Source organism: Eschrichtius robustus, chromosome 1, assembly GCF_028021215.1.
Source record: "Eschrichtius robustus isolate mEscRob2 chromosome 1, mEscRob2.pri, whole genome shotgun sequence".
Lineage (NCBI taxonomy): Eukaryota > Metazoa > Chordata > Mammalia > Artiodactyla > Eschrichtiidae > Eschrichtius > Eschrichtius robustus.
Genome location: NC_090824.1, coordinates 64,025,729 through 64,040,208, shown reverse-complemented (window position 1 = coordinate 64,040,208; position 14,480 = coordinate 64,025,729). Strand labels below are relative to the sequence as shown.

The 14,480-nt window shown below is 38.9% G+C and overlaps 1 protein-coding gene across 1 annotated transcript in view; it reads right to left on the bottom strand.

Annotated features, from left to right (window-relative positions):
- Positions 1-2,089: 2,089 nt before the first annotated feature.
- Positions 2,090-14,480, bottom strand: part of SNX6 (sorting nexin 6) — a 54,292-nt gene continuing 41,901 nt past the window's right edge. Inside the window, exons 12-14 of the mRNA XM_068546263.1 lie at positions 8,829-8,988; positions 8,661-8,746; positions 2,090-3,794 (exon numbers count right to left, since the gene is read on the bottom strand). Of these exons, the coding sequence (XP_068402364.1) occupies positions 3,741-3,794; positions 8,661-8,746; positions 8,829-8,988 (300 nt within the window). The 3' untranslated portion in view covers positions 2,090-3,740. The remainder of the gene's footprint in view (positions 3,795-8,660; positions 8,747-8,828; positions 8,989-14,480) is intronic.

The following is a 14,480-nucleotide window of genomic DNA, read 5'->3' as shown; positions in this document are numbered from 1 at the left end:
CAATGACTTAGTTTAATGAATAGAAGAAAAGAAACCACGGTCTTCCCTGAGAGCCCAGTAGTGACGACTGTTTACTTCCACTGCCATAGACCTGGCTTCAGTCTCCGGTTGGGAAAATAGGATGCCGATAGCCGACGGGCATGGCCAAAGAAACATACGTGTCTATATACGCATACGTGTAAAACTTACTGATGTCAGGCTTAAAAACAAAACAAACGTTTTGTCAACGTTTCAGCAGCGTTTCGCTTTGAGTCCAGGTACGATTAATCTAACCAGAGGCAGGCTTATCCATTGCACTGCGCATGTTGACCATTGTGATTTCCCCAAGTGTAGGAAACGCAAGTGCATAATTCACGGTAGTGGGGGACTGCGTTTGTGCTCTCCTGTTTTTTGTAGGTTTATTTTTTTTTGATTTATTTTTTTTAAACCTTCGTCATCATGCTGTGTATTATGTCCTCATGAGTTACTTAGGACTGGGATTTGTACCTTTTGACATGCCCTACCACAAATTTTATCAACCTCCCACAGTATCCACCCTTGGCAGCCACCAATTTGCTCTATGTATCTAATCTATAAAACTGAGTTTATAGATATATATATATTTTTTTCGCTGCGTTCGGTCTTCGTTGTTGCGCGCGAGCCTGCTCTAGTTGTGGTGAGCAGGGGGCTTCTCATTGCAGTGGTTTCTCTTGTTGCGGAGCATGGGCTCTAGGCACGTGGGCTCAGCAGTTGTGGCTCGCGTGCTCTAGAGCGCAGGCTCAGTAGTTGCGGTGCACGGGCTTAGTTGCTCCGTGGCATGAGGAATCTTCCCCGACCAGGTCTCGAACCCGGGCTCCGCTTTTTCTATGTCATCGGGAATGTCCGAGCCGAGGGTTGGTGAGCTGATACTGATACTCTTCTATCCAGAAGCAGCGAAACACAGAATTTCACTCTTCTTATTTTTTATAAATTTATTTTTTTATTTTTGGTTGCGTCGGGTCTTCGTTGCTGCACGCGGGCTTTCTCTAGTTGCGGCGAGCGGGGGCTTCTCATTGCGGTGGCTTCTCTTGTTGGGCAGCACCGGCTCCGTAGTTGTGGCACTCGGGCTTAGCTGCTCCGCAGCAGGTGCGATCTTCCCGGTCCAGGGCTCGAACCCGTGTCCCCTGCATTGGCAGGCGGATTCTTAACCACTGCGCCACCAGGGAAGACCCTCACTTCTTATTTTTACAGTATTGAATAGCTCTGCGCCTCTCGGCAGTTTTCCTCTTAAACCGCCCCCTCCCCACCGGAAGAAAAACATCATTTTGACCTCAACTTACATAGTTTCACTACGGAGCATTAAGAATATTGTATACACTTTCTCACCCAGTTGCAGCCTCACTGACCTACAGGTAGGCTTGACACACTTTCTTTTTTCTCACAGATTTCCTCTCCTGCCATCCTCCACTCTCACCGCATAAACTCCTAATCCCTCAGTCCCTTGCTTCCCACCGCAACCAGCGTTGACTCCCCAGGCCACTCCCACAGCCTGGGTTGCTCCTCTTCCTCCGTCTCAGAGCATAATGCATCATCCGAGGGCAACCCCAGACTGTCCACTGCTGGCTTGTCTCTGCCACTAGGCGTCTTCCCGTCGCACCTTTGCGGCCCTCAGGCAGGAGAGGGTTAAGAAGTTTTATGAATGCCACAACTCACCAGGGCTGGCTATTTTCATCAGGGACTAGCAGTGAGCTGTGGAATCAACCTCTCAATTGTTCTGGACGTACGAAGTAAAGCCCTCCCGTATGACCTCGACGGAGTTAGCATACATTCTTTCCCTGATCTGTACGTTTTGTTAGTGAGAAGACCCCTGGACAGTCATCAACTCACTAATACACGTATTTAGTAAGCACCCCTCCCCTCCCCACACTCATGTGCAACACACAATTGCTGCTTCCTGTCTCCGCCCACCCCGTCAGTAAACCAAAGGGCCAAGGGATGTACTTTCCACTGTATTTCCTTCCCAGAAAAAGGCCACCTCGGTAGAAACACATTCGCTGACGGATGTGTGAAAAACTGTGTAGCTTTTTGCTCTGAACTTGCTATTTTTTAGCATTTACACAGCATCTTCACATTTCCAAAGCACTGTACCAACATTTATTAATCCTCACAACACCCCTGTGAGGTAGGTCAATATGTCTTTCATGGTAGAGAAAAAGGCAGAGAGGTCGAGTGAACCTTGTGGTCTGAGGCCAGAAGGGCAGCCACTGAAGGGACTGCCCCCAAATCCAGAAGCTAGGGCCCTCCACCCCACGTTCACCCAGTGGTGGGCATCGCAGGGGCATATTCTCACCAGTGAAGGGGACATGGAGGACAAAACAATCTCTCAGGCAACACAAACATCAACAGGTCAAACGCAATGAGGAACGTCAATAAAAGAGAGAAACACTGACCCAGCACACCCGTGAGGCAAGAGACATGCAGCAGAAAAGGCTGGAATCATAGTGACTAGTCCTGAGAACCAGGCAGGTGTTCTTAAAAACGGTTTGGGAAAACAAACTAGGAACGCGGTGGAAGGGTCACCAACCCAGATGCCTGTGGTTTCCACATGGGAAACAACTTAGTGTGGAAAAATCCAACCACGCAATCTAATTTTAATCTAGGAATAACAATGTTCGTTCACATTAGAAAGGCCAATAATATATCTGTAATGTAGCTACTGAGAGTATCCTTTTTGTACTGCAACTTTTATTCCAAATATTCCAACTTTTTCCCCACTGACAAGTGCTGTTCCCTATAGCACGCCTCTCTCTCTCTACATACCAGTCTATACACTGGTGTATGTTGCACGGTTAATTAGCTGAACTAGGGGTGGAATCCTGGAAAGCGCAACAGACCATACTCTCTGTTCCTGTTTTAGAAACAGCTGTCTCTAACCTGTCTCTGCCCAATTCCATCTTATATGAAGTGCTAAAAGCACACTGAGAAGCAGTTCATTCTTTTGTAAAGTGGTGAACTTGGTTCGATACGCCATTTTAAAAGAATTAAGAAAAAAGGAAAACTAAGACCTGCACTGTAAAAGCATAATATAGGAGTAGATTATAGCTACTCCAAATTTTAGAGTGACCACAGAGTTAAAAAACTATTACTGTTATCACTGTTTATTTGACAATAGTTCGTTTAGTCTACAAGTTTAAGGCAAACATACTAATGCATTTGCTTTTCTTCAGAAATCATACTTATAAAGATTATGTAGTCTGTCCCAAAACTTCTAAGAAACGTTCATTAATTAAAAATAAGTCTCATTAAGATGCTTTACCAGGATACAAGAGTGAACTAAGGTGGTGTACAATGTTTTTTTAAAACAAAATTTAAAAAAAGGTAACGGCAATCCTTATCTTGTTTACACAATGTATTTTGAAAGGGTTAAACTTCAGAAATTACTTAAAGGTAAATAAGATTGGCAGCCATAAGGAATACTATTCATAAAATAAACACAGTTCTAGAGGCTACTTAAAAAAAGGCAGTACTTTGGGCTTCTGAAGAGGAGGAGGGCGCGGATGATCATCAACTGTCTGCGGCGCAGGCGCGCAGGTCCCATCGTGCAGCCCACAGCACCCGAGGGCGGCACCGCGCCATTGTTTCTCAGAAAAAGGGAGGAGAGTAGATGCACTTTGTCAGCTGTTTCTTTTGTTTCCAGTGAGCAGTAAATGTCTAGCATCATTAAGAAAAAAAATAAAATCTGACGGAAGGCAGCCCTTTTTAACTGGAAGGCAGAGTGTGGCTTATGTGTCTCCATTTAACACTGCCAGGCAGTTCTGCAGCAACTGTAGGTTACCCTAAAAAGGGAGGGAAAATAAATGAAGTTCAAACAGTGTGAAAGACTCTTACTGAAAATATACAGTATTAGAAATCACATAACTTTACATTTAAGATATCAGAATTTTGAAAAGTCATTATACAGAAATAAAGGTTTAAAGACGTAAAATTACAGAATTTGTTCCATGCACAATATTTTCCACATACCACATTGTTCAGTAAATTTCCATCTAGACCAATATTAATATTTGGCATGCTCTAGTGAAGGTTATAAAATATGCCTTCCCTTTGTACGCAGATTAAACCACTGAGTATGTTCTGATTTTAAGACAGGTTCTAATCACATTCCTTTAGCCATTAAGATATAGCATTAAATTTATAGCACTTTTTATAAAAACAGTAAGATTACATACAGAAGTGTTCTATAAAATTCATACTTAAATGCCCATTTGTAAAACATGTGAACTGGCATCCATATTTAGAGGCATATAAAGGCAAATTTAAGTATATTTAGGTTACATTAACATATAAACAGGAATGAAGGAAAACCTCCTCCTTAGAGTAGAAAGTAAACTAAAATGTATAAAGAATGATGGAATTAGAAAATGACCATTTGGTGATCATCATCATAATTGACTCAAGCAAAAATCATGAATGGATGCCAAAAGCAGTATGGGACTAAAATGCCAATACTGTAGCCATCAGCTATATATGCAGCTGCATAATTAAAATTTGTTCATTAAAATTAAATAAAAACTCAGTTCCTCAGTTGCACTACCCACATTTCAAGTCTTCAACAGCCACACATGACTACTGCCAGCCATACTGGACAGTGCTGATTACAGAACATTTCCACCCTGGCACAAAGTTTTATTGGTCAGTGCTGGTTAAGCGATGGGGTATTTAACAGTCTCGGGTACCTCCCCACAGAATACTTCTTAATCCAAAGTATAAAACATCAACTTTGCCACTGTGAAGCCTGCAGACATCACTTTAAGCAAATGATCAAAGTTGTACGTTGCCAGTAAGACAACTGATCAACAGCATGTGCCTCCTCCTGCGTGATGCAGCAAGAAGATCTGACATCCCTTCTGGGTGGAATTCCTGTCCAAAGTGCACAACCTAAACCCACTAATTAGACAAACCCAAAGTGAGGGGCATTCTATAGGCCTGTGCTTAACAGTGTCCAATGTTACGAAATACAAAGATTCAGCAACTTTTCCAGATTACAGAAGTCTAAGAAGACATGTGCACTGAATGCAACACATTCTCTTGAACTTCCTTTTGCCATTAAGGACATTATTGGGACAACTGGGGAAACGTGAATAAAGGCCTCTGGATTAGATAACAGAATTACATTGATATTAATTTCCTCAACTTTATAACTGTACTGAATAATTACTTGATTTTAGGAAATTCACACTGAAATGTATAAGAGGGAAGAAGCATATCTGCAGCTTATTCATATGGTTTAAGACAAAAATAGGTGTGTATAGGGGTGTGTGAGTGTGAGTGTGTGTGTGTGTAAAGAGAAACGGGGAGGAAGGGAGGGAAAAGGACAAAGCATATGCGATAATATGCACATTTGGGGAATCTGGGTGAAGAGTATCCAGGAATTCTTTGTACTTTCCTTGCAATGTTCCTGAAAATCTAAAATTAAGTGAAAAATAAACATTAAACATTTTTAGGTGTTCAAGTTACTGTCAATTTTTGGCCAGTATAAGAACAGAACTGTGACAAATGACTTTGAGCCTGTCTACAGTTATGAAATTACCTTCTTACATATACTTACAGGTATATTCCTCAAGTGGGACCGCTGAGTCACAGGATGCACATTCTGCAGGCTGACACCTGCCAAACTGCCCCCGCCTAAAAGTGGACCTAACTCTGCAACTACAACGGGGTACACAGGGACTCACATCACACCCTCACAGTTGGCTCATCACTTTTTTTTTTTTTAACTGCTCTTATCACATTTTACTTCCTTAATAAAGAATCTGAGCCTATTTTCAAGGACACAAAAGTGACCTAACTACCTAGTTTTCTGTTATAACTAGATTTCAATTATGTGGCAAAGACATATACACCAGTTACAATAAATAAAATCCAAAGTAGTTTCAAACCATCTTGCTGTACATTTAACTATTATCTACTCTTTTTGGAATAATTTATGTGGATCCTGGGTCCAAAATGAGACTTTGTTCAGATTTACAAAATCATTAAGAAATAGAGTAGAGTTGCCCAACCTCAGCACTCCCGACATTTGGGCTGTGTGATCCTTCCTCGAGGGGGCTGTCTGTGTATCGTAGGATGTTGAGCGGCACTCCTGGCCTCTACCCACTACACACCAGCAGTGACCCCCCCCACCCCTAGATGCGACAACCACAAATGTCTCCAGAAATTGCTAAATGTCTCCTGGGGGGCAAAATCACCACCAGTTAAGAACCACTGGACTAGAAGAGCTATCAGAAATTTGAACACAGAGAACACATTTCAGGAAGAATTTGGAAAAGTACAGAATCTGGAAACCAGAGGCTGACATCAATCTAAAGCAGGGTCAGCAAACTTTTTTTGTGAAGGGTTATTAAATAGTAAACATTTTAGACTTTGAGAGACATTTGGTCTCTGTTTCAACTACTCAACTTTGCTGTAGTAGCATGAAAGCAATCATAGACAAAGCATAAGTGAATACGCTTAAGCGAATAGGCTTGGCTGTATTCCAATAAACCTTAATAGGTTAAATTTGAGTTTCATACAATTATCACATGTCATGAAATATTATTCTTTTTATCTTTTTATAATCATTTAAAAATATGAATGCCATTCCTGGCTCACAGACTGTACAAAACAGGTTGTAGTTTGTCAACCCCTCCTTAATCTATAACAAAATCTTTGATAGTTTATAACCTCTTTAAAAAGAACAAAAACAGTGAACACTGGAAAACAACACAGGCTCAATAAGAATAAATTATGCCAGGCTTATCAAAACATTTTCTTTTTTTTCCTTTTTTTTTGGCCACACTGCATGGCATGCGGGATCTTAGTTCCCCGACCAGGGATTGAACCCACGCCCCCTGCAGTGGAAATGCAGAGTCTTAACCACTGGACCACCAGGGAGGCCCACGCATTTTCTTCTGACAGGGTTATTAGTCCAGCAAATCAGACAACGTACACCTTGATTTTAATGAGTAACTTGATACTCCTTATGTCCTTCACAGATAAAATGGGAAAAATAATGGTTGATAATAGTATAAATGAATTCATAACTATCCAAATAAATATAACCAAAGAATATTAATTAATAAGTTAATATCAATTAGTATAGAAAGGAAGGGAACTACATTTTTTTTGATGCCACTTACTTTCAAAAGGTAGGTTAACAAATATTGATTCCTTTAATCCTGATGAACCTTTCAAATCAAAACTTAGATGAAGACATAAAACGGAGTTCATACAAATTACAAATGTCCATCACTTGAGAGGATAAACTAGTATAATAGTCAAATACTATATGATCAAACCCAAGTTTCCAAAAGATCTCGATGCACTGGGCTAAGACGAGCAAGCTTAAATTTAACAGACATAAACGTGGCCTGCAATTACATTTTTTAAATAAGTGCTCAATAAATGAAAAAGTTCTAGAGAGCCATTGTACAACAACATGAATATACTTAATACTACTTAACTGTACACTTAAAAATGGTTAAGATGGTAAATTTTATGTGTTTTTTACCACAAAAATGAAAATAATTACTAAAAAAATTAAACACACAACCACAGGGCAGAGGTTCAAGAAGTGACTTATAAGAGAAAGAGAGAACAAAACTGTGATTATAGCCAAATCAAGCTGGTGCAATATGGCAGTTAAAAAACCCCATATCTTATACATATAAAACATGCTTGGAGAGGAGGGATAAATTAGGAATTTGGGAGTAACATACACATTACTATATATAAAACAGATAAACAACAAGGACCTACTGTATAGCACAGGGAACTATACTCAATATTCTGTAATAACCTGTATGGGAAAAGAATCTGAAAAAGAATATATACATATATATGTATAACTGAATCACTTTGCTGTACACCCAAAACCAACACATTGTAAATCAACTATACTTCAATAAAAATTAGTTAAAAAAAAAGAATAAAACATGCTGTAAGAAGAAATGTGAACAATAATCATTCTATGTATGTAAATGTGTTTCCATTTTCAGGTACAATATTTTAAAAGAGCAATGACAGTAGGGCAGTAATACATTAAAAATCTTGTTGAGGTGTATGGGATGAAAAATATTTAGCCAAAGGATGTCTGGCATGGAGAAAAGAAGATGTATAGAGAATATGAAGGATTTAAATACCTGAAGGGTAAACTGTGAAAGAGGAATTAAACTTATGTCAAAGTTACACAGAAGTAAATTCGTGCTCATTATAGAGTATACCAAAAATCTCAGTGTAGTTTTAAGCTTTAATAACTTTAGACTTATAACTGGTATAAATTTATCATGAAATAACATGTAAAAGTTTTTGAAAATTTCTTTAATATTTATAGTTTGGGGAATTTTGAATACATTTTAAAATTTCAGTCCCTTTGAAGATGGCAAATGTTAAATAAAATTTTAAGTGATGTTTTTATTAAGTAAGATTTTTTTTTTTAACAACTAGTCAAAAAATGATACTGTCTTTCCATATTAGGTACTAGAGTCTTGCAAAGCTGACCACTAGAGACATTATAGATATTTTTCTTGTTTTAAGTTAGATAACCTTTAAAATCCCTCTCAATTCTAAGATTCTCTATTTTTAAAATTAGTATAAAGTTTCATAACTGACTCATTTCTAAATTATAAGTCACTTAAATTATTAAATCTTTAATATGATACTACCTTTGCATGCTTCAGTTCTAACTCTGCCAGTTCCACTAAATTTTTTCTGAATGCAGCAACTCTTCTTGTCTTAAAATCTATAAGCTCTGTAAACAAAACAAATTAGGATTAACTATTTATATAATAGTCTAAAACATACCTTATGATTAGAGGTTAATATAAGAGTACCTTGTTTCGCGGATTCAGATATTTTTTCAAATTTCTGACAACATAATTGTTGGGACGTTTCAGCCTGCAGAACATCTTTATTTTTTGCTCTTGCTTTATCCAGTGCTTTATTAGCATTTTCATAATCCACTAGTGACCTAGATCTTCGATACAGGAGATCCTATAAAACAGAAGGCTTCACGATAATATATGCTGCATGTTTCTAATAGCTGCCCTCAGCCACCGCCACCCCCATCACCAGAGCTAACACACAGTGAATGCCACGTCATTCTTCTAAATTTTTTTGGTAACAGCTTTATTGAGATGTAATTCAAATCACCACATAGTTCACTCATTTATTTTTAAAATTTATTTATTTATTTTTAAAAATTTGTTTGTTTTTATTTTTGGCTGCGTTGGGTCTTCCTTGCTGTGCGCGGGCTTTCTCTAGTTGTGAGCAGGGGCTACTCTTCGTTGCGGTGCGTGGGCTCCTCATTGTCGTGGCTTCTCTTGTTGCGGAGCACAGGCTCTAGGCTCTAGGCGCGTGGGCTCAGTAGTTGTGGCTTGCAGGCTCTAGAGCACAGGCTCAGTAGTTGTGGCACAGGGGCTTAGTGGTTCCGTGGCATGTGGGATCTTCCCGGGCCAGGGCTTGAACCCGTGTCCCTTGCATTGGCAGGCAGATTCTTAACCACTGCACCACCAGGGAAGCCCTAAAATTTATTTATTTATTTGGTTGTGCCAGATCTTAGTTGCAGCAGGCGGGCTCCTTAGTTGCGGCTCGCCAGCTCCTTAGTTGTGGCATGTGAACTCTTAGTTGTGGCATGCATGTGGGATCTAGTTCCCTGACCAGGGATCGAACCTGGGCCCCCTGCATTGGGAGCTCAGAGTCTTAACCACTGCGCCACCAGGGGAGTCCCTAACTCACTCACATACATGCACGATTCAATGGTTTGCAGTATGCTCACAGAGTTGTGTAACCATCACTACTTTCAATTTTAGAACATTTTCATCACCCGAAAAGAAATCCCAGTCACTCTCCATTTCCTTCCACACCCCCCACCTCCAGCCGTGGACAACCATTAATCTGCTTTCTGTCTCTATAGATTTGCCTATTTTGGACATTTCATTACAAAAGGAATCAGGGACTTCCCTGGTGGCGCAGTGGATAGGACTCCACGCACCCAATGCAGGGGCCCTGGGTTCGATCCCTGGTCAGGGAACTAGATCCCACGTGCATGCCACAACTAAGAGTTCGCATGCCACAACTAAGGCTCCCGCATGCCACAACTAAGGAGCCTGCCTGCCGCAACTAAGACCCTTCGCAACCAAATAAACAAATAAATAAAATATTTTAAAAAGGAATCATATAATATGTGGCCTTTTGTATCTGGCTTTTTTTTTTTTTTTTTCCTTTTTGGCTGTGCTGCAGCTTGCGGGATCTTAGTTCCCTGACCAGGGATTGAACCTGGGCTCTCAGCAGTGAAAGTGTAGAGTCCTAAACACCGGATCGCCAGGGAATTCCCGTGTCTGGCTTTTTCACTTAGCATAAAGTTTCAAGTTCATCCGTTTTATAGCATGAAATCAGTACTTCATTCCTTTTATTGCTAAATCATATTTCATTGTATGGACATACCACATTGATTTATCCATTCGTCAGCTGACAGACATTTGGTTTGTTTCCACTTTTTGGCTATTTCATAATAATGCTGTTATGAACATGTGTGTACAAGTTTTTGTGTGGACATGTTTTCATGTTTCATTTCTCTTTCATATCTCTTTACTTAGGAGTGGAATTACTGGGTCACCTTGTAACTCTATGTTGAATCTTCTGAGAAACTGCCAGACTATTTCCAAAGTGACTGCACCATTTTACATCTTCCCACCAAATCTATATGAGGGGTCCAATTTCTCCACATCCTTGTCAATACCGTTATGTCTTTTTGATTAGAGCCACCTAGTAGGTGTGAAGTGATATAGCACTGTGGTTTTAATGTGCATTTCCCTGAGGGGTAAAGATGTTGAGCATCTTTTTACGTATTTATTGGCCATTTGTATATCTTCTTTGTCTTTTGCCCACTTTTTAATTGGACTCTTTGTCTTTTCACTGTTATAAGAGTTCTTTATATATTCTGAATACCAGTCACTTATTAGGGGCTTATATGATTCCCAAATATTGGGTTGGTCAAAAAGTTTGTTCGTAACATCTTATGGAAAAGCCGGAATGAACTTTCTGGTCAACCCGATATTTCCTCCTGGTCTGTGGGTTTTTTCATTTTTCTCGATAGTGTTTTTGATACAAAAAACTTTAAACAAAAGTTCTTAAAATTTTAATAAAGTCCAATTTATTATTTTTATTGGGTTGGTGAGCTTCTGGTTATATCTAAGAAATCAATGCCTAATAAAGGCAATCAAGAAGATTTATGTTTATGTTTTCTTCTAAAAATGTTATAGTTTTAGCTCTTACACTTAGATATTTGATCCATTTTGAGTAAATTTTCTATCCATGGTGTGAGGAAGGTCCAACTTTACTCTTTTTCACGTGACCATTCAGTTGTCCCAGTACCATTTGTTGAAAGTCTATTATTTTCCTCACTATATTGTCTTAGCACTCTGTCAAAAATCAATTGACTGTTTCCTCAGCAAAACAGAAACAGAAGTAACACCCTCAACTTGATAAAGAACAACTACAAAAAACCTACAGCTAACATCATACTTAATAGTGAAAAACTAGAAGCTTTCCCACTAATATCAGGAACACGCACGGATGTCCCACCTCACCACTCTTTCTCAGTATTGTACTGTAGGTCCTAGCTAATGCAATAAGAAAAAGAAATAAAAAGTATACAGATTGGAAAGGAAGAAGCAAAACTGTCTTTTGTTTACAGATGACAGATAACAAGACTGTTTATATAGAAAAACTCCTGGAATTAATAAATGAGTATAATAAAGTTTTAGGAGAGAACATCAGTATACAAAAGTAGATTGCTTTCTTGTATACCAGCAATGAACAAGTGAAGTTTGAAATTAAAAACACATTAATTAGCACTCCAGAGAATGAAATACTTAGGTATTAATCTAACAAAGCATGTACAACTTTTGAGGAAAACTATAAAACTCTGATAAAAGAAATCAAAGAACTAAATAAATGGAGAGATAGTCCATGTTCATGGATAGGGAGACTCAATATTGTCAAAATCAGTTCTTTCCAAATTGATCTACGGATTCAACATTATCCCAATCAAAATCCTGGCAAGTTATTTTGTAGACATCAACCAATTGATTCTAAAGTTTGTGTGGAAAGGCAAAAGACACAGAATAACACAACAGTGAAGGAGAAGAACAAAGTCAGAGGACTGACACTACCTACTTTAAACCTTTCTATAAAGCTACAGTAATCTAGACAGTGTGGTACTGGTCAAAGAACAGACAAATAGATCAATGTAATAGAATAGAGAGCCCAGCACTAGACTCACACAAATAGAGCCAACTGACCTTTTGACACAGGAGCAAAAGCAATACAATGGAGAAAAGATAATCTTTTCAACAAATGGTGCTGGGAAACCTGGATATCCACATGCAAAGAAACGAACTGATACACAGCCCTTACACCCTTCACGAAAATTAACTCAATGGATCATAGGCCTAAATGTAAAATGCAAAACACAGGAGAAAATCCATATGACCTTGGGCTTGGTGATGACTTTTTAGATACAACACCAAAGGGATGATCCAAGAAAGAAATAACTGGTAAGTTGGACTAATTTAAAATTAAAAATTTCTGGGACTTCCCTGGTGGCACAGTGGTTAAGAATCCACCTGCCAAGGCAGGGGACACGGGTTCAAGCCCTGGTCCAGGAAGATCCCACATGCTGCAGAGCAACTAAGCCTGTGCGCCACAACTACTGAGCCTGCGTGCCATAACTACGGAAAGCCCACGCGTCCTAGAGCCCGCATGTCACAACTACTGAGCCCATGTGCCACAACTACTGAAGCCTGCGTGCTCTAGGGCCCACGTGCTGCAACTACTGAAGCCCGCACACCTAGAGCCCGTGTTCTGCAACAAGAGAAGCCACCACAATGACAAGCCTGCGCACTGCAACAAAGAGTAGCCCCCGCTTGCCACAACTAGAGAAAGCCTGCGTGCAGCAATGAAGACCCAACGCAGCCAAAAATAAATAAATAAATAAATAAATAAATAAATAAATAAAATTAAAAGAAGAAAATAAAATAAAATTAAAAAGTTCTGCTCAGCAAAAGACAGTGTCAAGATGACAAGCCACCAGACCAAGAAAAATTTTTTACAAAAGATATTTGATAAAAAGGACTGCTATCCAAAATACACAAAGAACTCTTAAAACTTAACCACCCAAGTAAAGAATCGGCCAAAGACCTTTTTTTTAAAACAGACACCTCACCAAAGAAGACACAGAGATGGCATATAAGCTTGTGAAAAGATGCTTCACATCAAATGTCATCACGGAAATGCAAATTAAAATGACATACCACTACACACCTTGTTAGAATGGCCAAAATCTACAATTCTGACAATACCAAATGCTGGTGAGGATGTTAAGCACCAGGAACTCGCATTCATTGTTGGTGAGAATGCAATTGATATAGGCACTTTGGAAAACAGTCTGACAGAACTAAACATACTCTTATCATACGATCTGGCAATTGTGCTCCTTCCTATTTATTACTCAAAGGAGTTGAAAACTTATGTTCACACAAAAACCTGCACATGGATGTTTACAGCAGCTGTACTGATAATTGCCAAAACTCAGAAGCAACCAACATGTCTTTCAGTAGGTCAGTGGATAAATAAACTTGATATATCAAGGCAACAGAATGTTATTCAGTGCTAAAGAGAAATGAGCTATCAAGCCATGAAAAGACATAGAGGAAACTTAAATGCACATTACTAAGTGTAGAAGCCAATATGAAAAGACTCAACTATGTGACGTTTTGGAAAAGGCAAAACTATGAAGGCAATTAAAAAATCAACAGGGGTTAGGAGGAAGGCGAGTGAATAGATGGAACACAGGATTTCTGGGGCAGTAAAATTACTCTGTAAAATCAAGCCTTGGTAAGCCTCGGTAAATTTAAGAAAACTGAAAGAAAAAAACAGCTAAAAGAAAATTGAAATTGTATCAAGTATCTTTTCTGACCACAACACTATGAGACTAGATATCAATTACAGGAAAAAAACTGTAAAAAATACAAACACATGGAGGCTAAACAATATGCTACTAAATAACCAAGAGATCACTGAAGAAATCAAACAGGAAATCAAAAACTACCTAGAAACAAATGACAAAGAAAACACGACGACCTCAAACCTATGGGATGCAGCAAAAGCAGTTCTAAGAGGGAAATTTACAGCAATACAATCCTACCTCAAGAAACAAGAAAGCTCTCAAATAAACCACCTAAACTTACACTTAAAGCAATTAGAGAAAAGAACAAAAAACCCCCAAAGTTAGCAGAAAGAAAGAATTCATAAAGATTAGATCAGAAATAAATGAAAAAGAAATGAAGGAAACAATAGCAAAGATCAATAAAACTAAAAGCTGGTTCTTTGAGAAGATAAACAAAATTGATAAACCATTAGCCAGACTCATCAAGAAAAAAAGGGAGAAGACTCAAATCAACAGAGTTAGAAATGAAAAAGGA